The sequence below is a fragment of the Bradysia coprophila genome, unplaced genomic scaffold, assembly GCF_014529535.1.
Source record: "Bradysia coprophila strain Holo2 unplaced genomic scaffold, BU_Bcop_v1 contig_373, whole genome shotgun sequence".
NCBI classification, from domain to species: domain Eukaryota; kingdom Metazoa; phylum Arthropoda; class Insecta; order Diptera; family Sciaridae; genus Bradysia; species Bradysia coprophila.
In genome coordinates this window covers 823,076-837,721 of record NW_023503632.1, presented here as the reverse complement: position 1 = coordinate 837,721, position 14,646 = coordinate 823,076, and the positions used below count along the sequence as shown (strand labels likewise).

At 37.3% G+C, this 14,646-nt stretch overlaps 2 protein-coding genes across 2 annotated transcripts; both read right to left on the bottom strand.

The window, feature by feature from the left end:
• Positions 1-590: 590 nt before the first annotated feature.
• Positions 591-3,215, bottom strand: LOC119082022 (pickpocket protein 28-like). Its single transcript, XM_037191341.1, has 8 exons — positions 3,131-3,215; positions 2,810-3,067; positions 2,573-2,687; positions 2,367-2,518; positions 1,827-2,174; positions 1,670-1,754; positions 1,128-1,384; positions 591-1,051 (listed from the first exon to the last, which is right to left on the bottom strand). Exons 2-8 carry the CDS (start codon positions 3,046-3,048, stop codon positions 664-666), a joined length of 1,584 nt encoding a protein of 527 aa, XP_037047236.1. The 5' UTR covers positions 3,049-3,067; positions 3,131-3,215; the 3' UTR covers positions 591-663.
• Positions 3,216-11,138: 7,923 nt separating this feature from the next.
• Positions 11,139-12,898, bottom strand: LOC119082023 (decaprenyl-diphosphate synthase subunit 2-like). Its single transcript, XM_037191342.1, has 3 exons — positions 12,477-12,898; positions 12,068-12,391; positions 11,139-12,003 (listed from the first exon to the last, which is right to left on the bottom strand). Exons 1-3 carry the CDS (start codon positions 12,803-12,805, stop codon positions 11,331-11,333), a joined length of 1,326 nt encoding a protein of 441 aa, XP_037047237.1. The 5' UTR covers positions 12,806-12,898; the 3' UTR covers positions 11,139-11,330.
• Between the last annotated feature and the right edge of the window lie 1,748 nt (positions 12,899-14,646).

Here is a 14,646-nt window from a genome sequence, read left to right as displayed (position 1 = left end):
ACCTTAATATACCTGGAATCTGAAGACCAATAAAAATTCAGGTAAATCAGTGCATATTTCAGGTGTATTTGGAATCTATCTGAATTTTTATTGGTCTTCAGATTTCAGACAAATGTAGGTCAGGACCGGTTTCTGCCATAGCTCGATTGTGTTCATGTGACGATTCAATTTATAGAGTTTTTGCAGTTCTAATCTACAATTCTGGCACACAATTCCCTGTGGAATTATGGCATACGTAACGGTGTTGAATTTCTTGAGCCATTCTCGCAGGATCGGTCAAGGCCTTTGCGGTCATTTTCATCGCAATTCACTCCGTAAGTGCGGTCGAAATTAAAAATGGAAAGTGCAAAGGTCTTTCTATGAAGCGTTGAAATGTATTTTTCGGTTCACTTTTTCATCGAATCGTTCACTTAAAATTCAAATTTTAGACACTTACGGCGTGAATAGTCGATTAAAAAAAAAAACTTTACATGACCATTAAGGCAGCTCTCCTTGAAGGTTTGCAACACTCCACCAACATTTGAAGAATTGACGAGAGCGGGCCGAGTCACATCTTTCATTTAGTGGTGCGTTTTGAGCTCAATTTGCAAATTTTATTTATTTTTTGAATTGTTAAAGGCTTACATGATGTGCTACTTGATTGGATGTGATGTGACGTAAAAGTTAAAATCCCTCTCTGACTATGTCCTTTCGACTTGAGACACGTCGCCGTTGCGCAAAAAGTGCCATTCCCTTTTTAGCTAAAGGGACTCGACCACTAGGATCGTTCAACACACTTGATCGTATTCCATTCATTTTTTCGTTCGATTTCATTTTCGATTTATCGGTGGAACTATTGATCGGTAAAATTTTTCGCTTCACCAGCAAGTAGGTTCTCAACGTAAAGAAATAAATGATTTCAACGAAACTGAGCAAAGAAATGCCCAGAAAGAGTCCCAAAAGCCCGCCAAAATTGGCCAATAGCTCGATATGTCCATACAATTTCGAACGTTTTGATGAGATAAATTGTTTTTTGTTGAAGAAAATTCGCACAATTGCCGTCTCTTTTTCACTAGAACAAAAAGGGATAAATTTAAGTAACAAAAAATGTTCTACCGTTGATATATGGTATGCTGAAGTCATCCTACATCGAACCGCAGTGCGAACACTCTGCCTTCGATTTGATAATATTGTGAGATTGTTCCACGCCATAAGTATAGGACGTGCAAGACGGTAGACAGTTACAATCATCGAATACGTTACTTCCAAGGAGGCCGTCGTCTTTCCTGAGCAGTTCATCTTCAGCTCTGATGCAACAGTCAATTTTCTTAATTCCGCAAATTTTTGTGTCCTTGGTTCTTGGCATAGAGAATCGGACACAGCCACATGCAAGTAACGTGTGATTCTATTCGGAAATTCAGATTGTGAGAACAGAAGTTTATTTGCATCACACGGACTTTATACGCGTAGTGCGTAAATGTACTATTACATGCCATCGTGCGGTAAAGTGTCCTTTACTATTTGCGGCTGTGAAAAAGTGCTTACCGCTAGCTAACATGTAAAATGTTGGTCGTCACTGTTTGTAAATCTGTTGTTTTGGCAATAGTCAGGTTTGCAGAGCTGAAGGCAATCACACAAATTTACAAGCAGGTACGTTACATACAACTAACACATAACATACGTAACGTACTGTCAAACACTCGAAGTCACAGTTTTCTTTCGTGTAAAATCTGAAAAATTGCAACCATTTTTCGTCGGAAAAATAGCACTGACGACTGCACGTGATGTTATTAGGAAAAGATCGTTAGATTGGAATAAAAACATCATCACCGCCATTTCACACTTACACCTCATGTCCGTAAGAAACCAGGTCTTCATCCGTTTTAATAATGTGAGGATTTACTGCAACCAAAACATCTCGTTTCATTGGTAAATGAAAGTAATGCTTGGTGAGTTGCGGGAAAACGCCAGGCATATGCAATTGTATTTTAAATCCTTGTACGTGGCTGCGACATGTTTCGTCGAATTCCGATCGATTTAAACTAAATGTTACCGCCAAACCATCTCTTACACCTGAGCCGAATACTCGTAACGGGTAGGATCTGTTATTCAGAGAGGTATAACCGTCATCCAAAGACCAATTATCAATTGTCTTCTTCGTACGATCCAGTGCGTCGAAAAGTTCATGCCTGTGCCTACAGAATGTTGTAAAATATATTTTCCCGTCACTGAGGCAACACCTCTTAAGACGAGTCTAAAATTCGAGGAACGAATCTTGTTAGACTGATTGTACCAGAGAGAGTTTGAAATTTTCATTGCTACTGTCTCTTGTACTCACTCATAGTCCGAAAACCAAATCATTTTTGCGCTACTAAAAATCAACTTACTCTCTTTCCCGATATATCTGTGTCGGCTCCAGCGAATTGAATGTGTAACATAGTCCTTCCTCGGTTATCACTTCCTCAAAGTAGTCGCGACAATGCTCTTCTCTATTTTGAAACTTGCAGTTCACCAGAGTTTCATCAAAGCTTGGTGCGACCTATGAGTGAAATATGTTTAGCTCTACCTATTATATGCTGATCGTTAGCCGTGCCTCTTTTATTATTTCAAAGATTTTATTGTCCGTGAAGTTGTAACGACCAGTTTCGTTGAGTTCCTCATTTAGTGAGTCACTGCACAACTGAAGCACGGCAACCATTTTCCTTAAGCTGAAAGATTAATGAAAATCAGCAGACGTAAATGTCCACAAAGTACAGGCCGTTCATAATTACGTAACGAATCAATGAGTAAAAATCTGTAATTTATGAATGGCCATGTATGGCACAAGTACTTCTCTTCTTCTTCCTTTTCCAACGCATCCACCCCATCCTCCATCCACCTGTTATACAGTTGGGTGAAATTCAAAATTGACGAACGTGCCTTTGTTTCGGGGCATATCGTTACCGACGGAAATGGGATCTCCGAGACTCGTGTGTATTTCTCAGCGAATGAAACAATTACTGGACTCTTTTGCCATTTATTGTACACTTCTTTCGACACTATAATCGAACAAGTGACACACAAAATCATCGTGATGATCCACCATATCCTGGAAGTTGAATTTCTTTGATTAGGTCACAGAGTTTCAATTCGAGACGATATTAGCGCCTACCTCTCGATCCAATGTAGTTTCGGTTCGGTGATATATTTTATGCAATGCACAGAACTAGTTTTGCAGTAATCCTTAAAAAGTTCGTTTATGTGCTACGTAAAGAATAAATAAATTCAGAGAAGCCTACGTGAATTTCCCTTCGAAACTTGGAAGGATTTCAGGGAAGAATCAAGTTAATGTCATCCGCCCATATATCTACCCTGGTAAGAACAATGACTGAATTTGCAGGCAGTTAACTTTAATGGATTGAGTTTAAGGACAACTTAACGAAAACTTGAGTGGGGTCGGGTTACGCCGGGGCGGCGTTACCGTATAATTAACATGATGTATAGATCATCTTCAAAGCTGTTTGAAATGCCATCCACGTTAAAAAAATCTCACACAAATGAATGAATAATAGAAACAATTAACGATAAGATTGAACCGTATCTTGAAGATGATCTATGTAAAATGTGAGCAATTGGTGTGATCAAATAACACAAGAAGTTATAGCTTAATTCGAATGAAAACCTTTCAAATCGTAGAATTACCTGTCGAAATGAGGCATCCTTTTCCTTTACTACAGGAGGTGGACTGCACTCTCGGGAAGTTTCTAAATGCTGCCGCCTACAAATTGCGTTTAGTGATACCTCGCACCAAGTTAAATGGAAAATTAAAAGTGAATCAACCACTTACCAATCAAACTTTGGAGCAATCATTCCTTTTTTCAATGAATCCACTATTAAATTGACTTTGTTTGCAATGTACAACCTTTTATGTTATCAGCTGGAACCACAATGAGGAAAAAATTACCAGAAAAAGTTCTTTTATTAAAAAAATTCGTGACATTTGTTTTACTTCCTGTAATTACTCTCACCGGGATCGTTCGTTAGCTGACGTAAAAAGTTGTGAATTATGTGAAAAGAAAGTTATTTTAGTACCTCAAATGAATGTCTAGTCAGACGAACATCATACTATGTCAACTGTCATCCATGGTTATTACAAAAATATATGCAATGTATTCTCTTGAGTAACTTAAGGCTTGATTTCCACTTACCAAAAAAGTACTCCTCCGTGTGGGAGACAAAATTGAATTTCTTCAATTTTTCCTTTATTTACTTGACAGCTCGCTCTCTCACGGATCTCACACGGAGTACTTTTTGTTGAGAGGAAACCATACTTAAGTATGAAAAATTCAATTTTGTCTCTCACACGAAGTACTTTTTAAGTAAGTGGAAATCATGACTTATAGATCTTGCTCTAGTTTCGTTAAATGTTTCGTTCATTCATTCATTTGTATGATATTTTTCTTAAATTCTCTCCATCCGTGGGTGGCACTTCAAACGTCCTTGAAGATATACTATTTCCATCTTGTTCAAATAACTGTTAATCAACTTAACTTGAAATGGAAACGAAGGGACAGGGGCTATGTTTTTGTTTCGTTCAGTTAAATTCATTTAGTGATGTTAAACATGGTGTCAAACTGTTTGTTAAAAGAAATGAAGTAAAAGATTTTCAGTCAATTATTTTGTGAAAATATCCAATCAACGACAGAAACAGGCTCGACATATTTGACTAAGGACTGATTGATGATTGAGTAGGAAGTGTTATTTTATTAGATTTCCTTTTTGTAAAATCTGTTAACCTTGCCAATATTTTGGAAATGCCCGATATACGAGTTACTTAATTTATGGGTTTCCTTTGATATTGGACTAAAAAATCGATGTGTTTTGTCTGTATAAATCTTCTAATACTTACGGACAAACGAAAATATGGAATTTTTAATTCAATAATTAACTTTTATTGACAGTAAGCACGTGATCATAACCAAGGTAAATATAGGTAATGCCATTCAGACGCACAACTTATAGCAAACTTTCGTGCCACTGCACATCTGATTCGATTATATATTTACCTTGATCATAACACACGTTATACATGGCGGCTGAACTCATCACGAGGGTGCAGGTTAACATCCACTAGGAATAAACAGCTGTCCAAAAATATGCTGTTTCTGCTGAAAGTAAGTTTATTCTCTTGACTGAAAATCAGGGTCTTACACCAGAAAATACCGAAAAATGTGGATAACAAAAAGGTTCACTGTGATTGAAAATGTTCGAAATGAAAAACGTTGAATGTGGGTGTTACAAGGCACGATAACTTGAGGAATTCTCAATCAATTTGGATGAATCTTTTTTTTTATTTGTGGAATTAAGATCCCAAGGCTGAGTTCGATGAAGGATCTGGAAGCTATCCCAGAAAAACAGAATTTTCACTGGTGATTATAGCCTCAATCAAAAAAGATTACTTTGATGAAATTTGATTTTGTTGCGTAGTGTGTGTAAATCGTATAAGTATGTCCTCGATAGAATTTATTAAAGAGCAAGTGGAAAGAACAATTTCGTCAGTTGATGTCCAGCTTTGAACCGGTAAACATCTACTGCTAGCCAACTATCAAATTGTTAGTCAACTATCGAATGTGATAGTCAACTATCAAATTTTAGTCAACTGTCAAGTTGTCTGTGTTAACTATCAAGTAGGTAGTTTTTTATTTCCTTCACAACCAAAGCTAAAAAAATCAAAATTTTACGCTATGGGTTCTTTCGAAAAACTTAGATTTAGTTCCCAGACATTGGACCAGCATGCATTTCAGTCATCCTTATTTTAAAAAAAAATCAGCAACTGGCCATCCATCGCTAAAGTTAATTTTATTTTGTACAATGGATCATTGACGGAAACAAGCTGGAATAAGTAGGCTTTTGTATTAAATACAATGAAATTGATCAAAAATATGTTGAGAAAACTGTCAGTCAAGGTATCTGACCCGCCCAAAGGGTGGGACTTAGTCTACTGTTATATCAAAATATTACAAAGTTACCAGGTTTTGGTATCTGTAATCTTTGGGGAGGTCACGTAGATCGCCATACCTCCCCAAAGTTTACAGCCTTGTCCAAATACGGTACTTTTGAGCATGGTATTTACTTACAGTCAGTTTACGCACAGATTATTTCGATAGTTGTTCATTTGCGCTATATCTTCTGTATTTGGAATATGTCCTGTGAAAATAGCTATTATAGACTTCACTAATCAGCCGTACAACGCTGAAAGGAAAGATAGAAAGGATTTGGTTAGGAGGCTTTTTAAACCTTATAAATTCAACATAGCCTTAAATGGTGTATTGCAATTTTGACACTTTTGATATCTAAAAATAAGCTTCAAGCCAACATCCCCTTAAATTCAAAACATTTTAAAGATCTCTCATTAGAAACGAAAATTAAAAACACATTAAGCGCAATATGTCCTTTAACGGTATACTACTGTGTGTTATTTGTTTTCACAACTAATTCCTTTGACCATTAACGAAACCAGAGTCTAGCACTGAAGAAAAAACATTAATTTTGCTCTGTCACGAATTCGAAAATCTCTGCAAAGAAATGCTGGAAAAATGTTGAACTTTTTTTTTTATTTCCATTTTTTCTTTTCGCTATCATACATTGCAAAACCTTAAAACGAAATGAACACAAAAATTAAACTTGTGTTTTCGTTTAGAGATTTTTACTAATGGTCGACACGCGTGCTCACGTGACCTGTGAAAATATCTTACTAATCCTTGCTAAAAGGAAATGGAATTAGAAAATCACACACAAAAAAAGTGTATGCGAAAAAAAAGAGTGTTCCGACTATATTTTGATTTGTTTAATTTGTTCAAGGGGTTGGGATCTACTATATATAATACACACCAGAACCGGAGAGATTTGAATAGAAAATGCTTTATTTGTCACACACTTTTATGTGTAAAGGATTTTTCTTCGTTTTTTTGTTGTTGATTTTTGTTAAAAGGTAGCTTACCCTCCTTATTTATTTGCGTAGATTTTTTGTTGATGGAAAAATTCTTATTCAAATAAATATTCAAATAAAGGGGAAAATGAGACAGATAATGATGAGTCGTAATTTTTGTGTAATAGATTCGTCGTCACCTTTTTGCTACAACAAGAGCAAAAGAAATGATTGTATGGAAATGGATCTATGGATGTAATTTAATTAATGATGGTGGCTTTCCATTGGTTTTGCAGTGATATCTATTTGCGATGATAAATTATCGTATCGTTAGAAAGCTGCATCTCGATGAATTAATTTGTCCTCTGCGGTGTTACAGGTACTGACAGTATCAAACCTCTATTATCGATGTTGTAAACTCATCGAACGGTAATCAATTGCCGGTATATTCACATTTTCACTGAGATATCTGATTTTGCTGAGAGAAATTAATGAAATTGTCAGCGTTAAAATATTCATTGTAAGTGGTGTTAAGGGATTCGTTTGAGAAGGGTTCAGATTGGGATGTGAGGAAGAAAATTTGAATTAAAAATGGACAAAGACCTGAATGAAAAGCGCTACTTAATGGCATGAGTTCGTGTATAGCACCGGATTAGCGGATGGACTTTGCTCTGGTACAAATACGAGGAACAGCAAAGGTGCTTTGGGAATAGGAAAAATCTTCATATTGTTGAAGTATTCAATCAAGTAATCGGTCAAAATTCATTCTGGAAAATATTCATTCGATAAAAGCCTTTCGTCACATCAAGTCACTAAATTATTTGTTTGCAATAAAAGCTATTCAGATTGAACTCTAATTCTTTCTTTCAATCAAGCTGCTACCTCTGGATATTCCTACAGGTTATGGGCCCAGCTCACGAGAGAATAAATCGTTTAAATCAGTTTTTCATTGCAAACTTTCGGAGGAAAATAATTTTCAGAAAAGTTGACAAAAATGGGTTTTACGGTCAAATTCACCGAATCAGTTTGCAGTATCAAGCGCAATGGTGCGACAATTGGTGTTGGTGATATCAAGTATAATACGTAATGTCTTCGGCAATCGCATCAAGTGAATGCATTGGCTGAACATAAGGATAATCGTGTTCATCATTGGCATGAGGAATCGGGTCATTCTGATCCGAATACAATCAAGAAAATGCAGGCATTGGTGGAACATAAGGGTAATCGTTTCCATCATTGGCATAAGGAATCGGGTCATTCTGATCCGAATACAATCAAGACAAGAATATACCGGCTAAAGCCTGGTGAGGTCTTTTTTCTTTTTTTGTAGGCAAGGCGGAAGAATAGCTTCATCAGTCGATATCCAGCTGTTGAAGAGTAAACATCTCCACTAACGTTTGACCAATTTGGAATTCAACTACCAGTTTGGTAGTCAAATACCATAAATTAAACTTTAAATAGGCGAGCAGTTAGAATATTTTTGTCAGTCGGTGCGTAGTTCTCGAATAGTAAACATCTTTCCCTCAAAAATTACGTTCAGTAGTCAATTATAACCTCGGTACTCAGCTACCAACTACCAAATTTTTGAATTGCAGTGTCAACTCTGAGCTATCGGTTATCAGATAACAAATAATTATTATTTGCCTGGTGTTGATATGCTCACGGTAGCTTTGCAATTTTGAATGTCAATCCAGCTCGCAACTACCATAACTACCAAAGCTACCGACTACCAAATTTCCGATTTATAAATAGCCGAGCATGTAGAATAATTTCGTCAGTCGGTGCGTAGTTCTCTAATAGTAAACATCTCTTCCCCAAAAATTACGTTTGGTAGTCAATTATAGCCTTGGTAGTCAGCTACCAACTACCAAATTTTCGAATTGCAATGTTAACTGTGAGCTATCGGTGATCAGATAACAAATAAATATTATTTGCCTGGTGTTGATATGCTCATGGTGGCTTTGCAATTTTGAATGTCAATCCAGCTCGAAACTACCAACTACCAAAGCTACCGACTACCAAATTTCCGATTTATAAATAGTCAAGCATGTAGAATAATTTCGTCAGTCGGTGCGTAGTTCTCGAATAGTAAACATATCTTCCCCAAAAATTACGTTTGGTAGTCAATTATAGCCTTGGTAGTCAGCTACCAACTACCAAATTTTCGAATTGCAATGTTAACTGTGAGCTATCGGTGATCAGATAACAAATAAATATTATTTGCCTGGTGTTGATATGCTCATGGTGGCTTTGCAATTTTGAATGTCAATCCAGCTCGAAACTACCAACTACCAAAGCTACCGACTACCAAATTTCCGATTTATAAATAGTCAAGCATGTAGAATAATTTCGTCAGTCGGTGCGTAGTTCTCGAATAGTAAACATCTCTTCCCCAAAAATTACGTTTGGTAGTCAATTATAGCCTTGGTAGTCAGCTACCAACTACCAAATTTTCGAATTGCAATGTTAACTGTGAGCTATCGGTGATCAGATAACAAATAAATATTATTTGCCTGGTGTTGATATGCTCATGGTGGCTTTGCAATTTTGAATGTCAATCCAGCTCGAAACTACCAACTACCAAAGCTACCAACTACCGACTAAGAGCTACCGAAACTATGTGTAACATACAGACGGACAGACAGACAGACGGACAGACAGACAGACAGAGAGACAAACCGGCCATAATAGGGTATTTTTTCTAGAAGAAAAAAGATCTAAAAATGCAGGCATTGGTGGAACATAAGGGTAATCGTTTCCATCATTGGCATAGAGAATCAGGTCATCATGATCTGAACGCAATCGGGAGAATACAATCGAATTTGAATGGACAAAGGTTGATCGCATACTAAAGATTTATCATTTCGATCGTGTTGTACGTCTAGTCTATATGAAGCAAGATTTGGATTACAGTTGCGAAGCATACAAAATTTAGAATTTGAATTGGATTACAAGATTGAGGGGGTGTGTTGAAGTATTCAATCAAGTAATCGGTCAAAATACATTCTGGAAAATATTCATTCGATAAAAGCCTTTCGTCACATCAAGTCACTAAATTATTTGTTTGCAATAAAAGCTATTCAGATTGAACTCTAATTCTTTCTTTCAATCAAGCTGCTACCTCTGGATATTCCAACACATATTTGAACCCAATTTTCTTTCAATTTTTTGTTACAATTTTGCTACTCGTGCAATGCACGACGTGCATGTATATCGAGTGTTGTAGCTGACTAGTTTGGGGGGTGGGGTGGGGGTGTCGGCAAAATATCTACAGTCACGTTAAAAGTAGTCTATTAACTATCCAACATTGCTCATGCCACCCACCGGAAAGTCACTTAAATCTACTTAAATTACATTTGAAACCAGTTTCTGTACAATATTGTTGTTCATGTTGTCGATCTTCAAATGAACATAGCAAAACAAACTGATCAATACTCTTCACTTTCACATGGAATGCGTGAAGCGAATGTAGAAAAAAAAACAATTTCAACCTCCGGAGCCAGTAGCGGTTCGCTCTGGTCGCAAAATTCACAAACGTATGGGAGTTGTAATAGTACATTTTCTACCTTGGTGTATATTTCGAGAATAACTTCGTATGTACAATTGTATATAACGAGCGCCAGCGAGTGTATATACAATTGTACATAAGAAGTGATTCGAGAAATATACACCAAGGTAGAACAATGTTTTATCTCCTGCAAGCTTATATTTCATACATTAGCGAAATAACCACAAAAATTTGAATTTAAAATTAATTAATTAAGCATGTTGTTTTAAAACGCATTCACAACAAAAAAACATCATACAGAGAATCCTTTATTTACTTACTCACACACATATACTATCCACCTCAACATTTCGTTCAAATCACATCATTCCGACTACTCTGATTATTTGATCGATGTAGAAGTGACTAACGAACCACTACCGACACCAATTGCATCTCGTTATGTGATTTGTTGGCGTAGTGGTCAGCATATTTGGTCGATATGCTGCTGGTCCCGTGTTCGCTTCCGCCGTTCGGTGATTTTTCTTTTTTTTTCAAATATGTAGATGGAAAGTAAATTTACCCTAGGTGGGTTATGTGTGAATTATCCAATCGTATAGGCTGAGGTTATGTATGCGTTTGTGTTTATATGCAGAAGCGCGTAATGTATGAAATATCAGCTTGCAGGAGATAAAATATTTTGTTTGATCGTCGGAATAATGGTAACGATATTGACCGTGTAGAAATGGTGCCTCTTCGTTCTTGCCCCAGGAACCATTTTGAATTCCCCACTCAATGTTGCGGGAACAGCAACAGGTTCTTCATTGAAACAAAGTCTCCTAGATGTTCGTTTGAAAATAATAATTGCAAAATCACTAAACTAAAACTAAATGTGAACTATATTTATCACAGTCCTCTATTGAAATCGAAGTCTAGAACGTCGAATTTCAAAGCTATTCAACGTCGCAGATCTTGCAACGCAGAAATAATGTTCTGCAGGGCAGTTCGTGCGTCTGATGGTGGAAATTGATTCAGCAGATCCATTGCGGCTGTACTGTGTTTCCGTTGTAAATTTGCTGTTGCTGTCGGGCCCGGTCCTTTGATTACTGCATTATGAACTTTATCGTAATCAATATCCTCAATTGAACGGCTACCCTTTTGTATTTCCTTATATAATGTCGGATCGTAGTCCAAGTGGAATAGAACCGGAGCCGATACCAAACTGAATGACGTGTTCAGTGTATCATTTTTAAATGGTTCTAGTTCCAAAAACGCCTGCCATGCCAACACCAAATGTTTGCCAAACAAATAGCCGTTCTTTTGATATGTTTCCGATTGGCCAGATAATTTGAGTGCAGCCTGACAACTTCGTGCAAGTAAACTTCCACCACTCAATGTGTGACGCAATGCCCACTCTTTTTCTGGTATACCCATGCAGTTGTCAATACGCATCGGCTTCATCAAATCCCTCGTCACACACTCGTCCATTTCCAAATCATCCGAATGGGTGTCGTGGTGTGGCAAAGGTATCGATGGTAATGGATTGTTCTGTTCGTCCCGATCGCCAATGAATTCCGATTCGGTGAAGTCGCGCACAGCCGAAGAAATAAGTTCATTCACATCTTGATTTCTGGAAGGGAATTTCAAACGTTGAAATATCATACCAGACGCAGAGTATTATTGACCATACGCACCTTAAACTAGCCAGCTCAGCAAGGGATCTACTCAGCAGATGATCACCGCTCAATATAGCAATCTTGTTCCCAAATGACATGTCACTCTTTGTGGAAAGATCCTGTCCAGCCTGGGTCAGTGGTTGTAAATTGACCACACCTTGATGGACCAAAAATGATATGCGAATCATTTCGGTGACTTCGGCTAGAACACGTTGTGAGTGTAGAACTCCGCCACTTTCCGTATGTTCGGAAACTTTAATTGTATGTCCGCCTGCTTTTGATATAAGCAACACAATCAAACCCCATGGTTGCAGGTGGTTGTTATTGTTGTATAACAAATGTCTGCAGGACGGGAATATAGGCAAATGGGACACGATTTGGTATGAGACGAAGATAACAAGAAGAATTTCTCAAATGTCTCACTTACTTGGCAGTCTTCACCAGCGGATGATTACTTTCGATCAATTTCCGTAAATATAAAGCAACATTCGCAATCTCATCGCTCATCAGCCAACGTAAACTCAAGAACGACGTCGGATAGCCGACAACACTTTCAGCTTCACTGACAATTCGGTGCCAATCGTCTTTTTGTATCGCTTTCGTTGTCAATGTGTTACAATTGTTTTGCACGGTTAACAGTCCGGTGGTGCAAGTTAACTGATGTCGTCGATGTTTGTAAATCTTTCCAGGCCGCAACATAACTCCCATCATGGTTGACCGTTGAGTCAAGCAATAAAATCGACTACTAAACAACATACTTTTATTTCTCAAAAACACTCACTTCTGTTGCGACGCGAACACTAACTGAATGGATTCAGCTAGTAGACGATATTATAAAGTACTTGCTTGTATGTATGCACAGTCGAATGTGCACATTTCAAAATAATACAAAAAATAGTTTTGTTCTATAAATAACCGAGGCGTAACATACTACTACTAAGTGACGACTAATAGGAAGCAGTTTCACCGATGAAAGTGGAAAAATATTAGGTATTTCGGGCAAACCCGTTTTTTTTTGTTCAACTTATAAATTTTTTATTATTTTCGGTGTAAAGCGTTCAAAAGTGAAGGCACGTCAGAGGTTCTAGAATACAATTTTTCGGCAATAACTCAGGAAATAATTATTTTAAATTATTGTAACGTACTAATGTCGGCCTTTGAAAGACCTACAGGTAGTTTGCATTCCCTGGTTGGTACTTTTTTCCAATCATCACATTAATCCGTATTTGATCTTATTTACTTTCAATTCCTTACGTATTTCCAGTCGATTCCGGTGAATTCCTTATAATTCCATCAATTTCTCGTATTTCCAATTATTTATCGAATACTCCGGCAATTCCTTTGAGGGTTTGTAGTCAATTACCAGAGTTGGTTACCCCTCGTAAAACAGCGTCTGGAACGGTATTACGGCAGTCATTTTTTATCGTCTACTGTTATTTTACCTTATCAACAGAAATACGCTTCGCTATGTCGCGAATATAATGTCTTTACAACAGATCTAGTGTTAGTAATATTAAGAGAAAAATTTGATAATTTTTCTCGGCGGATTTTTGTCAAATAAAGTGTTGGCGTATATCGAATGAACTCAGGAATTCGGAACAGTAATTAGTTTTTTAATCGGGCCAATATTAATTTGCTACGTGATAGGAGTCTCAAATGAGACATAGCACTGAACCAAGCACGAACACTAGAACAGACTTTTTTAACGGATATTTAGCCTCTCTCATAAAATAAACAACATTTTTTGAACCGCCACAAGTATAAATTTAATGAGAGCCTCCAAAGTGGCACAAATCCCTCGGAATCGATCGGTTATGGGCTAGAATTGTCCCCCAGACACGTTACTAATAAAAAAAAACTATTTTGGACAAGAATTTGGTTCAAATTTACTCTTTTATAACAGCCGTAAAGGTCAACTTTTCTTCAAATGGTCCGCAATTCCTGCAACATCAAACTTCTGTGGTGAAATTTTGATATGTGATGGTGGCTGAAGCCAGCTACCATAATATGTAGACGGCCTATCAGAACAATGATGTTGTAGAGGTTACGGACTATTTGAAAGTTCACCATACTTTGACTGATGGCTGGCCATGGGTGGTGAATGCGGACGTCAGAGTGGGCTCAAACTGTCGGCCGTGGATAGGCCAACAATCCCACAAAGTTTCAACTTTTTGTGTTGCTCCTTCCTCAAGTTAATGCTAAAAAAATGTTTTGACCACCCTCTGACATCATCACATGACATTTAGACACATTACACTCAAAATGTATTTTTTTGAAAAAAAAAAAAAAAATGGCAGACACCCCTTCGCTAGAATTGAACGACGAATCGAATGAGCTATAACTCAATAATATCGGGGATAGCTTGTTTTCCAAGAGGTTGAAAAATTGGCGATCTTAAGTGTTTCTTATGCAAATTACGGCAGCCCTGGAATTAGTGTGTTTTCCAGGTAAAATAAAGTTTTGTACCTTCGGAATATTGAATTTGAGCAGACGGTTTTACTAACTCCAATCTCCTACCTACATTGTTGTCCGGATATATTTCGTAGATTTCGTCAGTTTGGGCTGATCATTTCTGATCGATGCACACAGGTCACGTA